The sequence below is a fragment of the Coregonus lavaretus genome (genome assembly GCF_964263955.1).
Source record: "Coregonus lavaretus genome assembly, chromosome: 25".
Classification (NCBI taxonomy): Eukaryota; Metazoa; Chordata; class Actinopteri; order Salmoniformes; family Salmonidae; genus Coregonus; species Coregonus lavaretus.
The window spans coordinates 17,926,278-17,949,112 of NC_140012.1; the positions used below are offsets into that span (position 1 = coordinate 17,926,278).

The window sequence follows — 22,835 nt, forward strand, 5'->3', positions numbered from 1 at the left end:
CCCTGAATGCCAGGTTTCGTGGTAATGTGATCCGGTGCTGAATATCACATTTTGCCACTATTGCGCTTGAAAAGTACTCACATTTCTAATGCAGCAACCTCAACACTTGATTTAACTAGCTACATAAGACAATCACAAACACATTTTTACTCCTTCTCTTCCTCCTTTATTTCTCTTCTCTCTTTACTGCCCCCCCCCCCCCCCTTTTTTTGTTTTTCTTCTCTCCCAACTGAATTTAATAATAATCTTTATTGACGTGATATGGATGTGTAAATATTGCCAAAGCAGAAGAGTTCGAAGCACATATGTGCTTACATATAGACAAATGCATCTCTTTCCCTCTCCATATCTCTTTCTACCCCCCTTTACACACACAAACTTTCTCTCTCCACCCCTTCAGCCTGAGAACCTATTGCTGGCCAGTAAGATGAAGGGAGCAGCGGTGAAGCTGGCAGACTTTGGCCTGGCCATCGAGGTGCAGGGAGACCAACAGGCATGGTTCGGTAAGACCACACATACACACTCTTATGGGAAATATGTCATAAAAACAAACACTGAGTGCACCAAACATTATGAACTCTATCCATGACATAGACTGACCAGGTAAATCCAGGTGAAAGCTATGATCCCTTATTGATGTCACTTTTTTAATCCAATTCAATCAGTGTAGATGTAGGGGAGGAGACAGGTTAAAGAAGGATTTTTAAACCTTGAGACAATTGAGACATGGATTGTGTATGTGTGCCATTTAGAGGGTGAATGGGCAAGACAGAAGATTTAAGTGCCTTTGAATGGGGTGTGGTAGTAGGTGCCAGGCCCACCGGTTTGTGTCAAGAACTGCTGCTGGGTTTTTCACGCTCAACAGTTTCCCATGTGTATCAAGAATGGACAACCAGCCAACGGGGTGGGTGGGGGGGGGGGTGCAACTCAATATTAGTAAGATGTTGTTCATGTTTTGTACACTTTGTGTATATTTGGGTAACCATCTGTTTTTGTTTTTTTCTGCCTGGCAGGTTTCGCAGGCACCCCTGGCTACCTTTCCCCTGAGGTCCTGAGGAAGGACCCCTATGGCAAGCCTGTGGACATATGGGCCTGTGGTGAGCCTTTAACCTTTAACCTCTAACTGTAGGTGAAGAACAAATAGATGGGTTGGCTGACAACGTCACGAAAATGATATGCGCGCGCATCGATGAACAGTCCGATCATGTAGCTAGCAACAATGACAAGAAGCTGCCATGTGGGGAATCGTAGGTGGCTTGTTTCAGCTAGTTTTATCTTGTTATTGATACCATGTCTTGTTTTTAGGTGTTCTGACTGAATTAATGTCAATACTAATATGGCTAAAATTAGCAAGCTAGATAACCAACAACTGTAACGATGTATTTGAGACAAGTGCTCATTGTGCAACTGTATGTTTTCAATAAACATTTGGAGACTAAATATAGGTTACATATTGTCAACAGTCTAAGCCAACCCTGTCTGTTTTGCCCCACAGTTACGCACACCTCTGTTTGGTTGCTAAACAACCAACCCGGCTATAGCAATCTAAAGATGGGCTATGGTGCAGAGATCATTTACAGAAAATCTAACCAATTTAAACGCTCTCTCTTTTTCTGTCTTTCTCTTGGTCTCTCTCTCTCTCTCTCTCTCTCTCTCTAGGTGTTATTCTGTATATCTTGTTGGTTGGCTATCCTCCATTCTGGGATGAAGACCAACACAAACTCTACCAGCAGATCAAGGCTGGGGCCTATGATGTGAGTCTGTGTGTGTTTGCTTGTGTGTGTGTGTAGGGTGAAGTTTAGAGGTTGGCTGGTGAATTTTTAATAGTGTCCGATTGAGAGCTGCACCCCAGCTATTGATCCTATCAGCCTCCTGACGCATTGCAGAGGGGTGTGTGCTTGTGTGTAAGGGGGTATCCTCTCCTTGTCTCTAGTATTCAGGTTACACAGTTAATGAAGACTGGTACTGAGATTTAACATGGCAGACATTCATACACACACACACACACACACAATCTGTGTTTGTTCATTTTCATGAGTCTATTATCATTCTGAGTTGTAGGAAGACTTATTGTTTACATGATATGAAACATGGTGAAGTACATTTGTGTTACGTACATAATGCAAATGATGGTCTCTGTATTTATGTCCCTCTCTCCATATATAAACTCAGCAAAAAAAGAAACGTCCTCTCACTGTCAACTGCGTTTATTTTCAGCAAACTTAACATGTGTAAATATTTGTATGAACATAACGAGATTCAACAACTGAGACATAAACTGAACAAGTTCCACAGACATGTGACTAACAGAAATTGAATAATGTGTCCCTGAACAAAGGGGGGGGTCAAAATCAAAAGTAACAGTCAATATCTGGTGTGGCCACCAGCTGCATTAAGTACTGCAGTGCATCTCCTCCTCATGGACTGCACCAGATTTGACAGTTCTTGCTGTGAGATGTTACCCCACTCTTCCACCAAGGCACCTGCAAGTTCCCGGACATTTCTGGGTGGGAATGGCCCTAGCCCTCACCCTCCGATCCAACAGGTCCGAGACGTGCTCAATGGAATTGAGATCCGGGCTCTTCGCTGGCCATGGCAGAACACTGACATTCCTGTCTTGCAGGAAATCACGCACAGAATGAGCAGTATGGCATGTGGCATTTCATGCTGGAGGGTCATGTCAGGATGAGCCTGCAGGAAGGGTACCACATGAGGGAGGAGGATGTCTTCCCTGTAACGCACAGCGTTGAGATTGCCTGCAATGACAACAAGCTCAGTCTGATGATGCTGTGACACACTGCCCCAGACCATGACGGACCCTCCACCTCCAAATCGATCCCGCTCCAGAGTACAGGCCTCGGTGTAACGCTCATTCCTTCAACGATAAACGCGAATCCGACCATCACCCCTGGTGAGACAAAACCACAACTCGTCAGTGAAGAGCACTTTTTGCCAGTCATGTCTGGTCCAGTGACGGTGGATTTGTGCCCATAGGTGACGTTGTTGCCGGTGATGTCTGGTGAGGACCTGCCTTACAACAGGCCTGCAAGCCCTCAGTCCAGCCTCTCTCAGCCTATTGTGGACAGTCTGAGCACTGATGGAGGGATTGTGCGTTCCTGGTGTAACTCGGGTAGTTGTTGTTGCCATCCTGTACCTGTCCCGCAGGTGTGATGTTCGGATGTACCAATCCTGTGCAGGTGTTGTTACACGTGGTCTGCCACTGCGAGGACAATCAGCCGTCCGTCCTGTCTCCCTGTAGCGCTGTCTTAGGCGTCTCACAGTACGGACATTGCAATTTATTGCCCTGGCCACATCTGCAGTCCTCATGCCTCCTTGCAGCATGCCTAAGGCACGTTCACGCAGATGAGCAGGGACCCTTGGGCATGTTTCTTTTGGTGTTTTTCAGAGTCAGTAGAAAGGCCTCTTTAGTGTCCTAAATTTTCGTAACTGTGACCTTAATTGCCTACTGTCTGTAAGCTGTTAGTGTCTTAACGACCGTTCCACAGGTGTATGTTCATTAATTGTTTATGGTTCATTGAACAAGCATGGGAAACAGTGTTTAAACCCTTTACAATGAAGATCTGTGAAGTTATTTGGATTTTTACTAATTATCTTTGAAAGACCGGGTCCTGAAAAAGGGACGTTTCTTTTTTTGCTGAGTTTATATATCTCGCTCTCTCTCTAGTTTCCCTCTCCAGAATGGGACACTGTTACTCCAGAGGCTAAGAACCTGATTAACCAGATGTTGACTATTAACCCTTCCAAGAGAATCACTGCTGATCAGGCTCTCAAACACCCATGGATCTGCGTAAGTACACATACACCTGTATATACACACACAGGCACACAAAATCACACAAACCACACATACTGCTTTGTATATTGTGTATAGGGTTGCAAAGGGTGGGTTTATTACTGTTAACTTTTATAGTTTACCTGTAGTACCAGAATTGTTTTAACTTTCAAGGATTTTATGGAATTTTATCACGACATGTAGTGACCTTTTTGGGTACTTCAGATTATCACAGATTAGCGCTCTGTCTGGCCTTATCACATTTAAAACATATAAAATAATCAAATAAGATCATTTAAAAAGAAGTAAAACATTATCGTAAATATAAACCATCAACCTAGTGAGTACCATTGGTGTTTAATTTGAAGTTTCCGGCATTAAATATCCTTTATACACTGCTCAAAAAAATAAAGGGAACACTAAAATAATACATCCTAGATCTGAATGAATGAAATAATCTTATTAAATACTTTTTTCTTTACATAGTTGAATGTGCTGACAACAAAATCACACAAAAATTATCAATGGAAGTCAAATGTATCAACCCATGGAGGTCTGGATTTGGAGTCACACTCAAAATTCAAGTGGAAAACCACACTACAGGCTGATCCAACTTTGATGTAATGTCCTTAAAACAAGTCAAAATGAGTCTCAGTAGTGTGTGTGGCCTGCACGTGCCTGTATGACCTCCCTACAACGCCTGGGCATGCTCCTGATGAGGTGGCGGATGGTCTCCTGAGGGATCTCCTCCCAGACCTGGACTAAAGCATCCGCCAACTCCTGGACAGTCTGTGGTGCAACGAGACATGATGTGCTCAATTGGATTCAGGTCTGGGGAACGCGCAGGCCAGTCCATAGCATCAATGCCTTCCTCTTGCAGGAACTGCTGACACACTCCAGCCACATAATAATATAATAATAATAATATGAGGTCTAGCATTGTCTTGCATTAGGAGGAACCCAGGGCCAACCGCACCAGCATATGGTCTCACAAGGGGTCTGAGGATCTCATCTCGGTACCTAATGGCAGTCGGGCTACCTCTGGCGAGCACATGGAGGGCTGTGCGGCCCCCCAAAGAAATGCCACCCCACACCATGACTGACCCACCGCCAAACCGGTCATGCTGGAGGATGTTGCAGGCAGCAGAACGTTCTCCACGGCGTCTCCAGACTCTGTCACGTCTGTCACATGTGCTCAGTGTGAACCTGCTTTCATCTGTGAAGAGCACAGGGCGCCAGTGGCGAATTTGCCAATCTTGGTGTTCTCTGGCAAATGCCAAACGTCCTGCACGGTGTTGGGCTGTAAGCACAACCCCCACCTGTGGACGTCGGGCCCTCATACCACCCTCATGGAGTCTGTTTCTGACCGTTTGAGCAGACGCATGCACATTTGTGGCCTGCTGGAGGTCATTTTGCAGGGCTCTGGCAGTGCTCCTCCTTGCACAAAGGCAGAGGTAGCGGTCCTGCTGCTGGTTGTTGCCCTCCTACGACCTCCTCCACGTCTCCTGATGTACTGGCCTGTCTCCTGGTAGCGCCTCCATGCTCTGGACACTACGCTGACAGACACAGCAAACCTTCTTCCACAGCTCGCATTGATGTGCCATCCTGGATGAGCTGCACTACCTGAGCCACTTGTGTGGGTTGTAGACTCCGTCTCATGCTACCACTAGAGTGAAAGCACCGCCAGCATTCAAAAGTGACCAAAACATCAGCCAGGAAGCATAGGAACTGAGAAGTGGTCTGTGGTCACCACCTGCAGAACCACTCCTTTATTGGGGGTGTCTTGCTAATTGCCTATAATTTCCACCTGTTGTCTATTCCATTTGCACAACAGCATGTGAAATTTATTGTCAATCAGTGTTGCTTTCTAAGTGGACAGTTTGATTTCACAGAAGTGTGATTGACTTGGAGTTACATTGTGTTTAAGTGTTCCCTTTATTTTTTTGAGCAGTGTATTTGTTTTACACACTTAGTACAATAAATATGTAAATATGTCTTTGTTGTACATGTTTTGGTGCCAAACTGGTGGCAGTTTTGAAAAAAGTCAATAGTTGGAAGAGTTGCGGAGTTAATTGAAAATAATGCAATTTTTGATTAGATGATTTAGGCTATTTTCTCTTGAACCATATGGCCTATTAGATAACCATGGACAATATGGACACAGATATAAAAACGTAATATTATATATGAATACATTTTTCATAAATATTCCACTATACATTTCCCAAATTGCCATAGATTATTATAAATTCCAGTAACTTTGGTAAATTACCGGTAGTTTTGCAACCCTAATTGTGTAATACTTCTCTCTCCCCTCCTATAGCAACGTTCCACCGTGGCGTCTATGATCCACAGACAGGAGACAGTGGAATGTCTGCGCAAGTTCAATGCTCGGAGGAAGCTCAAGGTACACTACTGCTACTACCACTACCCCCACACCTTACATCGCTCCTCCTCTTCTTCTCTACCCCTACACCTCACCTTCTCCTCTACCCCTACACCTCACCTTCTCCTCTACCCCTACACCTCACCTTCTCCTCTACCCCTACACCTCACCTTCTCCTCTACCCCTACATCTCACCTTCTCCTCTACCCCTACACCTCACCTTCTCCTCTACCCCTACACCTCACCTTCTCCTCTACCCCTACACCTCACCACCTCCTCTACCCCTACACCTCACCTTCTCCTCTACCCCTACACCTCACCTTCTCCTCTACCCCTACACCTCACCACCTCCTCTACCCCTACACCTCACCACCTCCTCTACCCCTACACCTCACCACCTCCTCTACCCCTACACCTCACCTTCTCCTCTGGCTCACTCTACACCTCTTCTCTATACCTCCTTTTCTCATCTTTCTCTATTCCTTCTTTATTTACACTCATCCTTCTGCTCCCTATAAACCTCTCCTCCTAGACCACATCCTCCTCTCTCCTTTTCTCCTCATTACCCCCCCCCCCCCCCCCCCCCCTCCCCCCCTAACTCCCCTTTTCCTATCATCTGTCTTTATTACTCATCTCTCCTTTCTCTCTCTCTGTCTTTCTCTCCTAGGGAGCGATCCTCACCACCATGCTGGTGTCCAGAACCTTCTCAGGTGGGTGTGTTTCCTCCCTCGCTCCAGTTACAGAGTGAGGGGGGAGGACAGATGGAGCTCTACTCCCTCCTTCCCTCTACTCCTCGGTGGAGTCCACCTAATGTAGGTTTTTAGGCCAAGTGTGTGTGTGAGTACTCAACGAAGTGTGTGTTCAGGACACATGTTCTGAAGGAGAGGAGTAGGTGAAAGGAGCTCCTCTGCAAGTTCTGACCAGATGTCATAAGGTGTCAGTACAAGGAGGTGCTAGAAGGAGGTCATTGATTCTAGAATTTCAGAATGTAGTATTTCCAGCATTACTGTGTTTTTAGATTCTGTGTGTTCTATATCTATGTCTCTAACGCCCCTCTCCCTCCCCTTGCCGGCTCTAGAGTGGGTGTGTGCGTGACAGAGCCTTAGAGGTTGTGTAAGGTTCACTCAGGATTGCTGTAGTGTGGTGGATGTCTGTGTGGTGTGACAAAGGGCACTATTTAAGGCTCTACTTTCACTCTTCTGCTACTTAAGATGATTAGGGAAGAAGTAGGGATGTAAGGATTCACCAATAGGCATCGGTTCCCGATTCTAATGTTTAACATAGGACTGCATCGGTCCACGGATCCCAAACCGATCCAAATGTATCATGCATCAGGCAGAAAATCGATTCAAGCGTTACGCGTTTTTTGCTCATATTAGTTTCTTTCTACAACTGATGCATCCTCTCCTTCAGTGTCGAACTAAGCATGTAATTGCGTTGACAGTCATTGATCTACAAGTCATTTTGCATGCCGAACAAGCACAGGCAATATCAGTAGCCTAGTCAAACTGTGCACTGTGCCCAGCTTCGCACGGTAGGCGGCCTGTTCCTGATCTTGCACATTTGCGCGGCACCCAAAGCATTCAAATGCTAAAATGGCTTGCGTGATATTAGGCTTTATTAGTTAAGTGACAACCTATGTAATTTGCTAGCTTATTGTTATCTATGCGCTGTTAAAAAAATATGTTTTACCTTAATAAAAGTAAGCTACCTGAGACACAACTCTCATCTGCTGAATGGGGCTTACAATATATTTTATTTTGATTGTTCAGGTTCATCAGTAATAGTTTTGGTAGTTTTGCTTTAAACAATCAGTGTGTATGGTCATTTTTAGATATACAGGGTGAAGTTGATAATTTCATAACGAAGACAGCAATCACTTTGCGAGGCACCGCATGGCGAAAGCGGGAGGAGAAAAGAAGCTCACTAAAAACGTCGTCCAAATGGTCAAAACCATTAGATTTTGAGATGAGGGTGGAATCCAAAGTTGTGCTATATATTAATTGGCGATCTCATAGCTAATTTGTAAATGATAAATATCAATACATTACTAGCTCAAAAACATAATCTGCAAATATGACAAGTTAATTAGTGGGTGATGGTGATTTCAGAACAAAAGTGGGGGGACACAAAACATTGGCTACATTGCCCCCCCCCCCTTAATCTGATAGTGGGGTGGTAGATGCCTAGTCTTATGGCTCATATCTCAGGTGCCTACATATACATACACCATAGACATGCATCATTTGCACACGCACACAGACAGAGAAGTCCGCTCAGACAGATCCAGGTCAGAGAGGCCAAAGTTCAGGAGATCCATCCGCAGCAGATTTTAATTTAGAATGGAAAATGAATGTGTTTATGCAACAAATGTTAGTGCATCGAACCTAATCGCCTCGATTTGCTCTCTAATCAAATCTGATTGTTTCAAACTAAAACATATTGGAGCACATGTATCTAGATGTGTGTCAGATCGTCTTGAAATGGAAAGATGCACATCCCTAGGGTGAAGACCTGGCCTTAAAGGAATAGGATATTTGCGTCCTAAATGGCATCCTACTCCTCGTATAGTGCACTACTTTTGGCTACTATATGGACAATAGGGTGTCATTTGAGATTGGTCACTGTATTGGGTTAGGCCAGCCTAGATTTGAATAGCTCCTCCCAACCTGAGTATTTCTGTCCAATAGTGGGCCGGCAGCATACCAACCCTGCTGCTGTGTCCTCCGCCGCCTCGCTGGCGCAGGAAGGTACGTCACAGAGACACGCCCTCTTACTTCCTCTACACACACTTCATGCTTCCTGTCTAAGCCCCTCCCACTTCATTCTATAAGGGAGCACCATGTATTTTTTTACTTCTAAAGAGGATCACCAGGTTATCTGGCCCCTTTCTTTCTTGAATGCAGCTCACACTAGCCTCAAACACACACACACGCACACACTCACGTGAGACCATATGGATGTTTTTAAGGATGACGCTAATACCATGGACACAGGCTAAACACATCTAAAACTACACATACTCTGTCAACAATACCACTCAGCCTCATATCAACATCAGAAATCATCAAATTTATTAGCCTTACCATATCAACTCCCCCTCCCCACCCTCCTCCTTTGGTTACGGCCATGAGAGGGGGTTGGGGGGGAGGGATGGGGGGGGGGGGCGTGTATCTGTGGCGACTGACTGACTGGGGGATGGACAGGAGCAGGGGAGGCATGCTGCCATCGTCTGACCTGGGTAAAGAGGGGGGAGAGTGGGTGGACTAAGGTCAGCGATCCCATGCGGACTTGGAAACAGTATAATGTTTCTGAAAGGCTCTGGAATGGTTGGATAGGTGCAAGCAATATAGCGAATTCCACCCAGCCTATCATAGGGCAAAGTGGAGCTACTACCATATTATTTACACCTATCAAATCCTTTCAGATCTACACAAGTGTCTCTAGGATGTAGGGTAATAGTAGTGTTGAACCAATAAGAAAGGGGCAGGAGTTGGTGTCTCCCCTGAGTGTGTGATTGGTGCTCTGTGGTTCTGCATGAGGATGATTGACATTGCTGTATGCTAGAACCCTCCAATCACAGGGCTCTCCTCTGAGAGTGGACCAATCGCCTGCCAGTAAGTCCTGAAGACTGATGACATCATCGCCCTATGAAAGGCATCTGCAGCTTAGCCTCCCCGCGATGTCACTGCTTGCCCCTCCCTTCCACTGTGTATGGCTGAGGCGGACTTTGCTCTCTGCTTATGACGCTCTGTCTTACCCAATCACATCGTCACACTGTAGCCCAGACAAATTACAGTCAATACAAGATGTCAAGTGTGAACAATGTGGCTGTGTTGCCTTGCTGCATGTGGACTTGTATTCCCTATACAATCCGTTTCCCTTCCCATCTCCCTGAAGTGTGCACTTGTTCACTTTCCCTCCCAGATGTAAAAGGATTGGACTGGTATGAGTGCACACTTGGACACTTACAAGTTACTTCCTCCCTTCCTGTCTTCCTTGAAATAGCCACTAATCTGAGGTGACTGGACAGTTGAAAGGGAAGATGTTATTAGACAATGGCCACGTTCTAGGCTAACTGCATTGCAAATGCCTGCCTGCCATATCTCAGGTGTTTATCATGTCAGCTAATCTGATGCTGGACTGTGAGGATGTGGCATGCAGCCATTGGTTGATGCAATGCAACATTGCAATGTAGTCGGCTTGGGGCGCGACCAATATGTCCGATTGCGACTATGTTGAGGAAGTTAGGGGAGGATGCATTTTGAAGATGTTGGACTGGGGACCATGCTTGCCCGCCCTGTGGGTAGCTGGGTAGAAGACGTGGCAGGTGTCAAAGGTTAATCAATCAAGGCCCAGCTCTGTTCTGCTGTTTGCTGAATGGAAGCTATGCACCTTGGGAACTGTAGTTGATGTGGATGCTGCATGGCTGGTCCGCTGTGTGTTCCAGCCGTTCCTCTGCATGATGTAAAGTGCATGGCATGGAACAGCTCTGATCAAGGCTGCAACCCCAAGTTCGGAGCAGCTCAGTCTGCTCCACCCGCCGCTCCGCTAGGGAGCAGCACTGTCCCTGTCAATACCGCCACACAGCACAGTAAGAACACACACACACCAGCAGTGCACAAACCACCACTGACAACTGATGCCTGCTGCCTAAAACATCTGCCTCCCTCCCTCCCTCCCTCTCCTTCTTTCTCTCACTGATAATGCTCCACTGAGACATCTCTTTCCATCTATTTTCTTCCTCCTCTCTCCCACTTGTTAACGGAAGGTAAGGAACCCCAAGAGAATGCATTCATCTCAGAATTGTGTGTGTGCCAGTAATACTTTTAAAAGCAGTAGTGACAGCAGCAAAGTGAAGAGCTTTAGATGAGACCAGAGTGAGAGGACTGACTGACTGGAGCCTCCTAAAAGAAATCAATAGTTTACATTAACCTGACTTATCATCCGCCTGTCTCTTCTCTTCCATTCCCCCTGAAGTGTGCACTTGTTCACTCCCCTTTGTGGAATAGAATGTCTCTGGTGTCAGGAATATGGTGGAAAACGCCCTTTAGTCCATATTTACACCAATCCAATGCTTTTAAATCCATGAAAATGTAGTTATTAAGTACACACTGCCGGCAGAAGGTGTAGAGAATCAGACTGCAGTCTAGGAGTGGTTGTTGCTTGACTGGTGTGTTGCATAATGTGGGGACCAGGTTGAATGAATGTGAGTGAAGTGACTGGAGAGATGTTTGAAGTCCAGTGCAACTCTATTCTTATGCTTTATTCCCCTCTCTTTACAGCATGCAAAAGTTTACTTAACAAGAATGCGGATGCTGCTAAGGTAATGGGTTAAATCTGATGTCATGTAGCTGTCACACTCTCTCCCTCTTCCTCTCTACCCCCCTCTCTCTCTCTTTGGCTCACATGGGTAGTGAAGAGATTATTTTATTTGATTACTTGATTTAGTGGAGAATTAAAGGCTGTTGTATTTATAAGAGAAATTAAGATATTACTCTCTTCAGTTAGTTAATTTTGTTGTGTGTCTCAGCCCACGACCAACAACAACAGTAAGAACAGCATCGTGAGCGCCATCAATGCCATGAAGGACAACAGCATGGCTGCCTCACAGATGGTACAGAAACTTAACCTCCTCTCGTCCCCCTTTCCCCTCCTCCTGGTCTCCTCGCCTCCCTCCATTACCCTCATCGTGTCTCCCTTCCTAGAACCCTAACTCGCCCCCTAACCTCCATTCTCTTCCTAGTGGTCTTTTGTCTGTGTGTGCTGGAGTCTAAGATTGTTTCATGTTTGACCCTTCACAAACCTCTAACCCCTTCCCACACCAGCCTACATCTTAATATCAACTCAAACCCTAACCCCCAGGCACTTGTACAGACCTGTGTGTGTAACCAGACCTTTTTCATTAACTCTATGCTCCCCTTCTACCAGGAATCTCAAAATACAGTGGTTGCTGCTGATGGGATCAAGGTAAGGGTGTTTGTGTGCAGAGGTGGTGAGTCTTAATCATATGTTGTTAATTTATGTGTTGTTAATCTCTCGCTCTCTCTCTAGGGTTCTACAGAGAGTTGCAACACAAATGAGGATGAGGATATGAAAGGTAGGGAAATTACTCAATCTTTGTCTCTTCCCCGCTTGGCTGCTCTTCTCTCTCCTTTTGCTTTGTTCTCTCTCTGTGATCTAACCATATAGATTCTGATAGGGATGATCTGCCTGTGCTCGATAGTTAGCAGTTTGCTAAGGTTTGTGTGTGTGTGACTCACCCGTGTATGTGTGTGTGTACGTGCGTGCCTATGTGTTTGTGTGTGCCTGTGTCCATGTGTGTTCTTATCTAGCGGACAGCGTTGTGATGATGAGTCAGGGCAGTGCTACAGAGGAGATGCCCTCCCTACTGACATCGTCTGACAACTCGCCTGCCAGTAAGTGTTTTCACGGCAACCACAACCTTTCGGGGTCGTCCCTGGCAAAGACCCCACACTTCCTGACCCCTGACCTTTGTGCCTCTTTTCCACTGTGCATCTCCGACCTGTGTGTGTATGTCTAGCCCTCTTTTTTCCTAGCATCCAACATTGGGAACCTCTCCTCTATACCCTTTTTTCTTGCTGAATCCCAAACCAGTCCCTTCCCCTTACTTTCGCCCCTCTGCCCTCCATTTGCAAGTTCATACTTGCCTCCACCACATGCACAAGTGCCCCAAAGCTGAGCAGTGTTTCCACTATAGTCATTTAGCAAAAAAAAATCTGCCAAGACACGCTTTTAAGATGAGTGACAAGTTGCTACAAGTTCCAAATCTTCCTCAGATTCTCACCAGATTGTCAGAGAAACCTCCATGGTAACTAGCTAGCTAGCTTGTGATCCTGGAAGGGTAGCCAACACTATTAAAATATGTATGTAAATTAGTGGTGGGGGAATAAATACAGTTACATGTTGCAATATTACTTTTGGACGATATAGCTTGTTTTCTTTTTTTAATAGTGAGCCAACATATTTCAGCACTTTTATTTCCCTGACTGATCAAAAGTCGTTTTCTCATGCTTTCTCTTCTCTCTGCAGCAGACATATAGTGAGCAATATGTTTGGAACATCAAATCGCAAAATAAAATAGCAGTATCAAATCGCTATACAAATCATATTGGCACCTAAGGATCTTGATAATATTGTATCGTGAGGTCCCTGGCAATTCCCAGCCCTAATGATTAGCTAAGATACATTAACATTACGCTAGCAAAATTATTTGGAGAGTTAAGATGGGATCGGCTGGTGATGTCATTGAGATGAACAGATAAAATGTAACTCCTCGATTTTCAGATGAGTTTCAAAGAAGGATAACAATTACATTTATGCATTTTGGAGTAGATTTTCCTTTTGAAAAAAGTCGGCAGAAGTAACCTTCAGTCGTGCAACAAACAACAAAAAACATACTGCCCCAGGAAGACCCCCCCCCCCCCCCCACCACCTCTACGTCTACCACTGCTGCTGAAAAAGATCCTTGCTCTGCTCAGGGAGCGAAAATTATGGAGGATTTAGGGGCTAATTGGACGCTTAAGATAGACACTTCGATTTCATACAAAAGAATGGAGGTGTGCCTAATTATATGTCCCTTGCATTCGTTTGTCTGATTTCAAGGCTTGCCACGTGACAAAATGTAATACCTCCCAAATGTAAATATTTCACTGTTACTGAAGTTTATATATTATAAAACAACAAGGGGAATTTGTATTTTTTTAAATTAATGCTTGTTTTATTATTTAAGTGTAAAACATGAATTGCATCATTTAATTCATGAGTGTGTCCCGAAGTTGATGGCTTTATTTGATTTTTCACCACTCTGTAAGTCACCCTCCTGAGTTTTGTCAAACACGTGACAACGGGAGGGCCCTCAGAGCGAGTTGGTTGGGCCGAGGGGTTGGTTTGGTATTCATAGTCTCTCTTTCTCCATCTTCACTGCGTCCTGAGAAACGGGATAAGAGTGCCCCCCACTCCTTTTCCTACAGTTGTGTGTCTCTCTCCATCAGGGGATGGTGAAGGAGAAGAGTCTCCTACTCTTATTCCTCTCTCTTCCTCTTCCTGTGTTCTAGTGTTATCCTTCTCTCTCTTCCTCTTCCTGTGTTCTAGTGTTATCCTTCTCTCTCTTCCTCTTCTGGTGTTCTAGTGTTATCCTTCTCTCTCTTCCTCTTCCTGTGTTCTAGTGTTATCCTTCCCTCTCTTCCTCTTCCTGTGTTCTAGTGTTATCCTTCTCTCTCTTCCTCTTCCTGTGTTCTAGTGTTATCCTTCTCTCTCTTCCTCTTCCGGTGTTCTAGTGTTATCCTTCTCTCTCTTCCTCTTCCGGTGTTCTAGTGTTATCCTTCTCTCTCTTCCTCTTCCGGTGTTCTAGTGTTATCCTTCTCTCTCTTCCTCTTCCGGTGTTCTAGTGTTATCCTTCTCTCTCTTCCTCTTCCTGTGTTCTAGTGTTATCCTTCTCTCTCTTCCTCTTCCTGTGTTCTAGTGTTATCCTTCTCTCTCTTCCTGTTCCGGTGTTCTAGTGTTATCCTTCTCTCTCTTCCTCTTCCGGTGTTCTAGTGTTATCCTTCTCTCTCTTCCTCTTCCTCCCTCACAGAGTTGACCTGCTCTCTTTTTTTCTTTTCTTTTTTCTCTCAAAACGCTGCTCTCCTATTGGCCAGTGCTCATACAGGCTCTCTACATTTCATAGAGAGAAGCGTGTTTCTGCACTGTGGTAGAATATAATAGAGTAAAGTAGAGCAGGGAATGAAGGGACATGTAGTTTAATATCATGATCTAGTCAGTACATTTCTTCCCCATCAGCTGAGCTTCTCAAAGCCCCTCCATCCCCCCCACCCCCCAAACGGTCTGTCTGTTTCAATATCTTAACGAACTAACATCCATCATTACTGTTCCTTCATGTTGTGTGTGTGTATAAGTGGTATGCATGTGTCTAACTGCATGCATATGTGTGTGTGTGCGGCATGTGTGCACGTGTCTGTGTGTGTTGACCATGCGTTGTGTGTTCCAGCTGTTCCTCTGCATGATGTAAAGTGCATGGCGTGGAACAGCTCTGATCAAGGCTCCAACCCCGAGTCGGGGCATGCTCAGTCTGCTCCCCCTGCCGCTCTGCTAGGGAGCAACACTGTCCCTGTCACAGTCAATACCACCACACAGCACAGTAAGAACACACAGAGAGCGAGAGAGACACCATTACATACACTCACACAAGGGAGATGTGCACACCACATAGTAACACACACTTCAGACACACTTCAACACACACACTTCAGTGTAAGAGAACAGACACACAAACTCATGACAGAGTTGGAGCACACACTAGTATGGAGTTGTCCATTGTTAGCTGTCAGAGAGAGAAAGGAGAGTGGTAGAGAGAGTGTGAAGACAGAGAAAAAGAGCGAGGGGAGACAGTACAGCTATAGTGGAGGGTGAGTAGTAAAGTAGCTCCTATTTAGCTAGATTGTAGAATTTCCATCTCTTTTTTCTTTCTCTCTCCCTCTATTGTTCTTTCTCTCTCTCTCTCCCTCTAGCTCGTAAGCAGGAGATCATCAAGATAACTGAACAGCTGATTGAAGCCGTGAACAATGGAGACTTTGAGGCCTACACGTGAGTACAACTACATCGTTTCGCACGTATAATTACTGAATTACTATCATTAGCCTAACATTGTTTCTCTCTCTCTTTCTGTCTCTTTCTCTCTTGCTCGCTCTTCTCCTCCCCGCATCAGGAGGATATGTGATCCAGGTCTAACCTCCTTTGAGCCTGAAGCTCTGGGGAACCTGGTGGAGGGCATGGACTTCCACAAGTTCTACTTTGAAAACCGTGAGTCTCTCACTTTCGTTCTGTCACATACAGTACAAGTATTCAGACCCCTTGACTTTTTCCACATTTTGTTTACGTTACAGCCTTATTCTAAAATTGATTAAATTGTTTTTTTCCCCACATCAATCTACATAATGACGAAGTGAAAACAGGTTTTTAGAAATGTTTGCAAATGTATTAAACATAAAAAACAGATACCTAATTTACATAAGTATTCAGACCCTTTTGCTATGAGACTCGAAATTGAGCTCCAGTACATCCTGTTTCCATTGATCATCCTTGAGATGTTTCTACAACTTGATTGGCGTTCCACCTGTGGTAAATTGAATTGATTGGACATGATTTGGAAAGGCACACACCTGTCTATATAAAGGTCCCAGAGTTGACAGTGCATGTCAGAGCAAAAACCAAGCCGTGAGGTCGAAGGAATTGTCCGTAGAGCTCCGAGACAGGATTGTGTCGAGGCACAGATCTGGTGAAGGGTACCAACAAATTCTGCAGAATTTAAGATCCCCAAGAACAGTGGGCTACATCATTCTTAAATGGAAGAAGTTTGGAACCACCAAGACTCTAACTAGAACTGCCCGCCCGGCCAAACTGAGCACTCGGGGGAGAAGGGCCTTGGTCAGGGAGGTGACCAAGAACCTGATGGTCACTCTGACAGAGCTCTAGAGTTCCTCTGTGGAGATGGTTGTCCTTCTGGAAGGTTATCCCAACTCTGCAGCACTCCACCAATCAGGCCTTTATGGTAGAGTGGCCAGACAGTAAAAGGCACATGACAGCCCGCTTGGAGTTTGCCAAACGGCACCTAAAGGACTTTCAGACAATGAGAAACAAGATTCTCTGGTCTGATGAAACCAAGATTGAACTCCTTGGCCTGAATGCCAAGTGTCACGTCTGGAGGAAACCTGGCACCATCCCTACGGTGAAGCATGGTGGTGGCAGCATCATGCTGTGGTACATAGAGTACATAGAAATCCTTGATGAAAACCTGCTCCAGAGCGCTCAGGACCTTCCACTGGGGGCGAAGGTTCACCTTCCAAAAGGACAACGACCCTAAGCAAACAGTCAAGACAACGCAGGAGTGGCTTTGGGACAAGTCTGAATGTCCTTGAGTGGCCCAGCCAGAGCCCGGACTTGAAGCTGATCGAACATCTCTGGAGAGACCTGAAAATAGCTGTGCAGCGACGCTCCCCATCCAACCTGACAGAGCTTGAGAGGATCTGCAGAGAAGAATGGGAGAAACTTCCCAAATACAGGTGTGCCAAGCTTGTAGTGTCATACCCAAGAAGACTCTAGGCTGTAATCACTGCCAAATGTGCTTCAAGAAAGTGCTGAGTAAAGGGTCTGAATACTTGTATTTTGTATTTTTAATAAATTAGAAAAATATTCTACAAACCTGTTTTGCTTTGTCATTATTGGTTATTGTGTGTAGGTTGATGAGGGGGAAAAAAACAATATAATCAATTTTAGGCTGTAACGTAACAAAATGTGGAAAAAGTCCAGGGGTCTGAATAATTTGCGAATGCACTGTACATACATACATACATACATATGAGTTCAGCAGAAAGATCCAAACATGTTTTATCTTTGTGTGTGTTCCTACAGTGCTGAGTAAGAACAGTAAGCCGGTCCACACCACCCTGCTGAACCCCCACGTTCACCTGATTGGAGAGGAGGCTGCCTGCATCGCCTACATCCGCCTCACGCAATTCGTCGACAGTCAGGGACGCCCCCGCTCCAGCCAATCGGAAGAGACCAGGGTGTGGCATCGCCGCGACAGCAAGTGGCTCAACGTCCACTTCCACTGCTCTGGGGCTCCGGCCGCACCGCTGCAGTGAACTGGTACGTACACACAAACACACACACACTTTAAAACATTCAAAGGGTTAGAAGTTTGCTCCCTCTCTCTTTCTCCCTCAGGTGTCCAAACGCTCCAGGCTATTGGAGTGTGAGTTTTGGGGCGTGTTTTCGGCTTTTTTGGGGGCGTGTCCTCTTTGTGGGTTGGCCATTGCCAGGAGCCTGGCCGGGCAAGACTGCACCCTCTCCACAACACCAACCAATCCAGTCTCTTTTGATCTGCTGGGGGCCGGCCAAGTGTGGACTCCGCCCCTGTGGGATGATGCATGCATCTGACGGCCAATAGGAGGGCTCGTCCTTTGACCTCTGACCCCTCCCACCCGGCAGCCATTTTGTCTCCCGTCCATGGCAGCCATTTTGAGATGAGAGGAGTGGGGAGGAAGGGGTTCATGAACTTGTGATGACAGTTATGAGAATGAGTTATGACTATACAGTGTAATATATGACTAGTACCAGACAACACCCAACCCTAACAAGCATTTATATATATATATATATACGATGAGAGGAGAGTGTGTGATGGTAGTAGATGACATGTTGATAAAGTTATATCTCCGGAGCAGGATTTCTCTGTTTCCCAGAGAATGTAAATGATGAATTCTCTAGCAGAATTCTATATGGAAGGACAGTCGGTTCAATCAGAAATGTAAGAACCTGATGCAAGAAACTTGATATCAAAAGGTGCAGCACCAAAGTAGAACTTTAGGCTTTGTACGCGTTTGTAGTTTTTTGTTGTTTTGTTTGTTTTTGGAGAGAAGAGCAGGTAGGGGGTGCATTCGAGAGCATTGTGTTTCTGTTGTGTTTTTAGCCTTGTGTTTATGTTGCGTTTCTGTGGACTGAGTCTGACTGAGTTCATTTTAAGCGACTGAGTTTTAAAAATGGGTTTTATTGTCAAAGTGAATCTGCGACGTGTACCTCCTGTCTGTCTGTTTTATCTGTCTGCAGTGGGAGAAAGGGAATTTTGGGAAAAGGCATCTGCATTTTGCATGTTTTCCTTCTTCCTCTCTCTCCCTTTCTTGCCCTTATTTTTTCTGTATTTCTAAGCCTCCTTCTCTCCCTTTTCTCACCCCTTCTCCGTTTCTCACTCCCACCCTCTGGCTGTGTATAGATGGTGTGTGTGATTTATATATCTATCATGTACATATCATGTACATATGTCTAAGAGAGTCACTCAGAGTGCATGACAAAGGGGTGGACATTTGTCTAACACATACACCAGCTCTAGTCCCATGGCCATGTTCCTGACACCATTTTGAGATGACCTCTACACACACACACACATGCATACCAACACATACACCTCCCAAATTCTTATTCCAACCCGATGTCCTGTGCTGCCAGTCTCATATATCCTGTGTAAATACATATCGTGTACACACTTGCTCACACCCACACACACTGTGGTGTGTCAGGCTTTGTAACATATCTTTACCACTGCACTGTGTCAATGGTGAAACCCTGGCAGTGTTTGCGTTTTCAACCGTTCTTAGTGCGGTATCCCTCGATTAGTAACTGTCTCTCCCTCTGTTTGAGCGGTCTGTTTATCTGTGTGAATGTGTGTCTGAGTGTATATGTGTGTGTCTCTGTTTGCTGGTTTGGGTTTTGTTGACAATGTTATTTTTTTGTTTTTTTACTCTCTGCTTTTTGGAAAGTTCTGCATTCTATACAGGCGCACACACACACTAAAGTTACGCCAACTATTGAACTGATCAGACTAGCTGGTTGGAATATAACCGGGATGGAAGGGGCTGAATTCAGAGCAGTTGTTGAGGATAGAAATCTGTTATGACACACACACACACACACAGGAAATGGAGGGTAAACAAGGAGACAACTGCATTTTTATTGATTAACAGTACATTTATTAATTTTATTTCATCTAATCAGTGGAATTTTAGTCTTTATATTGCCCATTCAGGTGGAGAGAAGAGTGATCAGTGAAGTATTTATGGATTTAAACCAGAGAGCGATGTATGCATGTTTCAGTTTAAGCATCTCCACCATTCACCTACCTGAACTAGGACGGAAGATAGGGTATATAATAACTATATTATATTTGCATCTTTTGAAATGAAGAAAAATATTTTTAAAAAACTCGGCCTCCGTCCAGAATATTAAATAGGTGACATGAGATAATAAAATAAACACAAAATACTATTTAATTACAAAAAGTATTGAGGAGCCTTAGCTTGGTGTGAAGCTCATTGTTAGTACTCTCCCTGCGTTGTGATGTTAACCTGTCGGGCTGCGCTTTCTTTCCCCAGCAGTTGTTGGATGCTGGAGTTTTTTGCATGATCATGATGTACGGTAAAATAAAACCATAAATTGAGGACGATCAAATGTTTGTCTGATTGTTAGTAGGTCCTTTATCATAGCTTTGTTATTCTTCAAAACTTGGATCTTGAAAGTATTTAATAAAAATACTATTTCAGCACCGGTTTGTCTCCGTGTCTCTTTTGTAAAAAACTAGGGGCTAGATTATATCAGATCTGCGCTAGCCGACACCCACACAGCGGTTGTTTTGGCAGTGTTGGAGGTGGAACTGCGTTGGAGCTGTCGAATCCAGAAGTGTCTCCTAGCGCTGGCTTTTCGCGGACACTGCCATTGGATGCAACGAAACCACCCAACTTTATATTCCGACAAATTCCATGCAGCGGCGTTAAAGTTCATGCAGCCGCATTACAAGTTCAAAAACGTGATTGTGTGATGTTCTGTTGTCTACACCTCGATTAGACTGATAGGCTATACATCCCCCATCTAAATGTACATGAAAGCATGCATAAGACTACACTTTCTATCTCAGTTTTGAACTTCTAACTCGGTAGGGATAAGACGGGAGTGGTTTGTGACACCAGCAGCCACTCACCTATTTGTCAGCTCATACCGCAGTTACACTTCCAAAACATCCACTATGTGGATGTCTGCTAACGAGGTTTAACACTCGGTCTGATTAAATCAAGGTGACCCAATGTCTTGCTAGCCCTAAGAATGCACGTCCAGTAGATTGCCTCTAGGTGGTATGCTAGTGTGTTGTTTGATTAACATGGCTATATTATGCTAGTGTAACTGTTCCCCTAAAGCAGGGGTGTCAAACTCATTCCATGGAGGGCCTAGTGTCTGCTGGTTTTTCCTTTCAGTTAAGACCTAGACAACCAGGTGAGGGGAGTTCCTTATTAATTAATGACCTTCATTCATCAATCAAGTACAAGGGAGGGGCGAAAACCAGCAGACACTCGGCCCTCCGTGGAATGAGTTTGACACGTGCCCTAAAGCTATTGATAGTGTGTCTGTCTGGCCTTTCTTAAGTCTTATTTAAAGCTTTCCAGTCCTGTTCTCATTGAAGGTGACACTAGCCTACGCCTATTTAGGGCAGTATTGAAACCTTATTTAAGGCGGACTGTATACTCCTGTGTGTAACCTTAAGGCGGACTGTGTATTCCTGTGTGTGTCAGAGATATAGGACAAGTCTCTTGGTCCCTGTCTTCTCTGTGATTAATGAGGAGGACACTGCTGCAAGTCTGCAAGTCACACACACACTCTTTTCTCTCTGGCAATCTTTCTCTATCTATCACTCTTGTTCTCTACCTGTCTGTCTTACATTTTAGTCATTTAGCAGACGCTCTTATCCAGAGCGACTTACAGTTAGTGAATACATATTTTTTTTATACTGGCCCCCCGTGGGAATCAAACCCACAACCCTGGCGTTGCAAATGCCATGCTCTATCAACTGAGCTACATCCCTGCCGGCCATTCCCTCCCCTACCCTGGATGACGCTGGGCCAATTGTGTGCCGCCCATGAGTCTCCCGGTCGCGGCCGGCTGCGACAGAGCCTGGATTCGAACCAGGATCTCTAGTGGCACAGTTAGCACTGCGATGCAGTGCCTTAGACCACTGCGCCACTCAGGAGTCTTCTCAGAGGTCACAGACATCATGTTGACATGAGCTGGGAGTAGATAGGCTGAGCTCATTCTCAAGTCTTTCCTCAATTCCTTGTTTCTCTCATCCGTCTTCTTCCCGCCTCCTCAAAATGTCAGAGGGAAGCGAGGAGAATGTCCAAGGATCCTTCTTCACCAATCTTGATACTTCGCTTGTAAGGTCCTTGAATCCTCTCCTTGTTTCCCTCTGATGGTTTGAGACAAAACATTTTTTGTTGCCTGTTTTGCATGTTATTTTGGCATTAATATGTGTTACATATCAGTTTGCAAACAATGTAAAAAATAATAATCGTTGTTGATAAAGCCGCATACAATCATGGTCTCTTTTTGCTTTCTTGAGTACGGCAGCTCCAAAATGCAGGTGTTTCAGCCTAGCTCAGTGCTTTCTGTGGTGGTGGGGCAGCCAGCGGAAAATACAGAGCGTAGGGTTTGGTAATGTTCTGTAGTTGCGCCGTGATTGGTTCAGTCTTTTGTCACTCATGGGGACGCTACATCACCGCTAAATCTACGGGGAGTGCTTGAAAATTCAAGCCCCTTGGGTGCTGCCATAGAGTTACATTAGAAGTGCCCATCCAAGAAGGCTCAAGGTCATTGGCCACAGATAAAATTATGTCAAATCACGTTTATCTACCGTAGCTTTGATTGGACTGATCATGTCAACATCATACTTTCAAAATCTTAGCTAGCAAGCTAGCAGTCATCATCATGAATCAAGTTGACAATCTACTGGCAAATCCTTTGTAATCCTTGTCATATGAAGAGAAATGATGAAGAGAAATTATAGATAAAACATATTGGTTCCCATCGGCCATTGGACATAAACATTACACAACAAGTTGGAAATCGCAAATTCAACAATGAGTGGTTTGGAAGGAATCACTGGCTAACTGCAAGCGTTGCAAAGCAATCACTAGCCTGCTATTCAGTGGAGTGGGTTTGTGGTCCAAGTCTGGGTTTAAGGGTCTCTTTTCCAAGCTTAAAATGATAAACATTCAACAACATGGCCCAGAAAAGGTTGAATACATTGGCCATGCTGTC

General features: G+C 44.9%; 1 protein-coding gene across 7 annotated transcripts in view; it reads left to right on the top strand.

Moving 5' to 3' along the window:
• LOC311100675 (calcium/calmodulin-dependent protein kinase type II subunit gamma-like) overlaps window positions 1–20,298 on the top strand; it is a 56,529-nt gene extending 36,231 nt beyond the window's left edge. Inside the window, exons 7-23 of one of the 7 annotated variants that reach the window (XM_084141614.1) lie at window positions 401–503; window positions 1,014–1,097; window positions 1,660–1,754; window positions 3,686–3,808; window positions 6,117–6,200; window positions 6,847–6,889; window positions 8,870–8,929; window positions 11,465–11,505; window positions 11,713–11,796; window positions 12,111–12,149; window positions 12,234–12,279; window positions 12,515–12,598; window positions 15,190–15,339; window positions 15,710–15,785; window positions 15,907–16,001; window positions 17,610–17,846; window positions 17,925–20,298. In XM_084141614.1, coding sequence (XP_083997740.1) covers window positions 401–503; window positions 1,014–1,097; window positions 1,660–1,754; window positions 3,686–3,808; window positions 6,117–6,200; window positions 6,847–6,889; window positions 8,870–8,929; window positions 11,465–11,505; window positions 11,713–11,796; window positions 12,111–12,149; window positions 12,234–12,279; window positions 12,515–12,598; window positions 15,190–15,339; window positions 15,710–15,785; window positions 15,907–16,001; window positions 17,610–17,842 — 1,440 coding nt within the window. In that variant the 3' untranslated portion in view covers window positions 17,843–17,846; window positions 17,925–20,298. The remainder of the gene's footprint in view (window positions 1–400; window positions 504–1,013; window positions 1,098–1,659; window positions 1,755–3,685; window positions 3,809–6,116; window positions 6,201–6,846; window positions 6,890–8,869; window positions 8,930–11,464; window positions 11,506–11,712; window positions 11,797–12,110; window positions 12,150–12,233; window positions 12,280–12,514; window positions 12,599–15,189; window positions 15,340–15,709; window positions 15,786–15,906; window positions 16,002–17,609; window positions 17,847–17,924) is intronic. The other 6 variants (XM_084141617.1, XM_084141616.1, XM_084141615.1 and 3 more) reach the window with 6 other exon arrangements.
• Window positions 20,299–22,835: the final 2,537 nt, after the last annotated feature.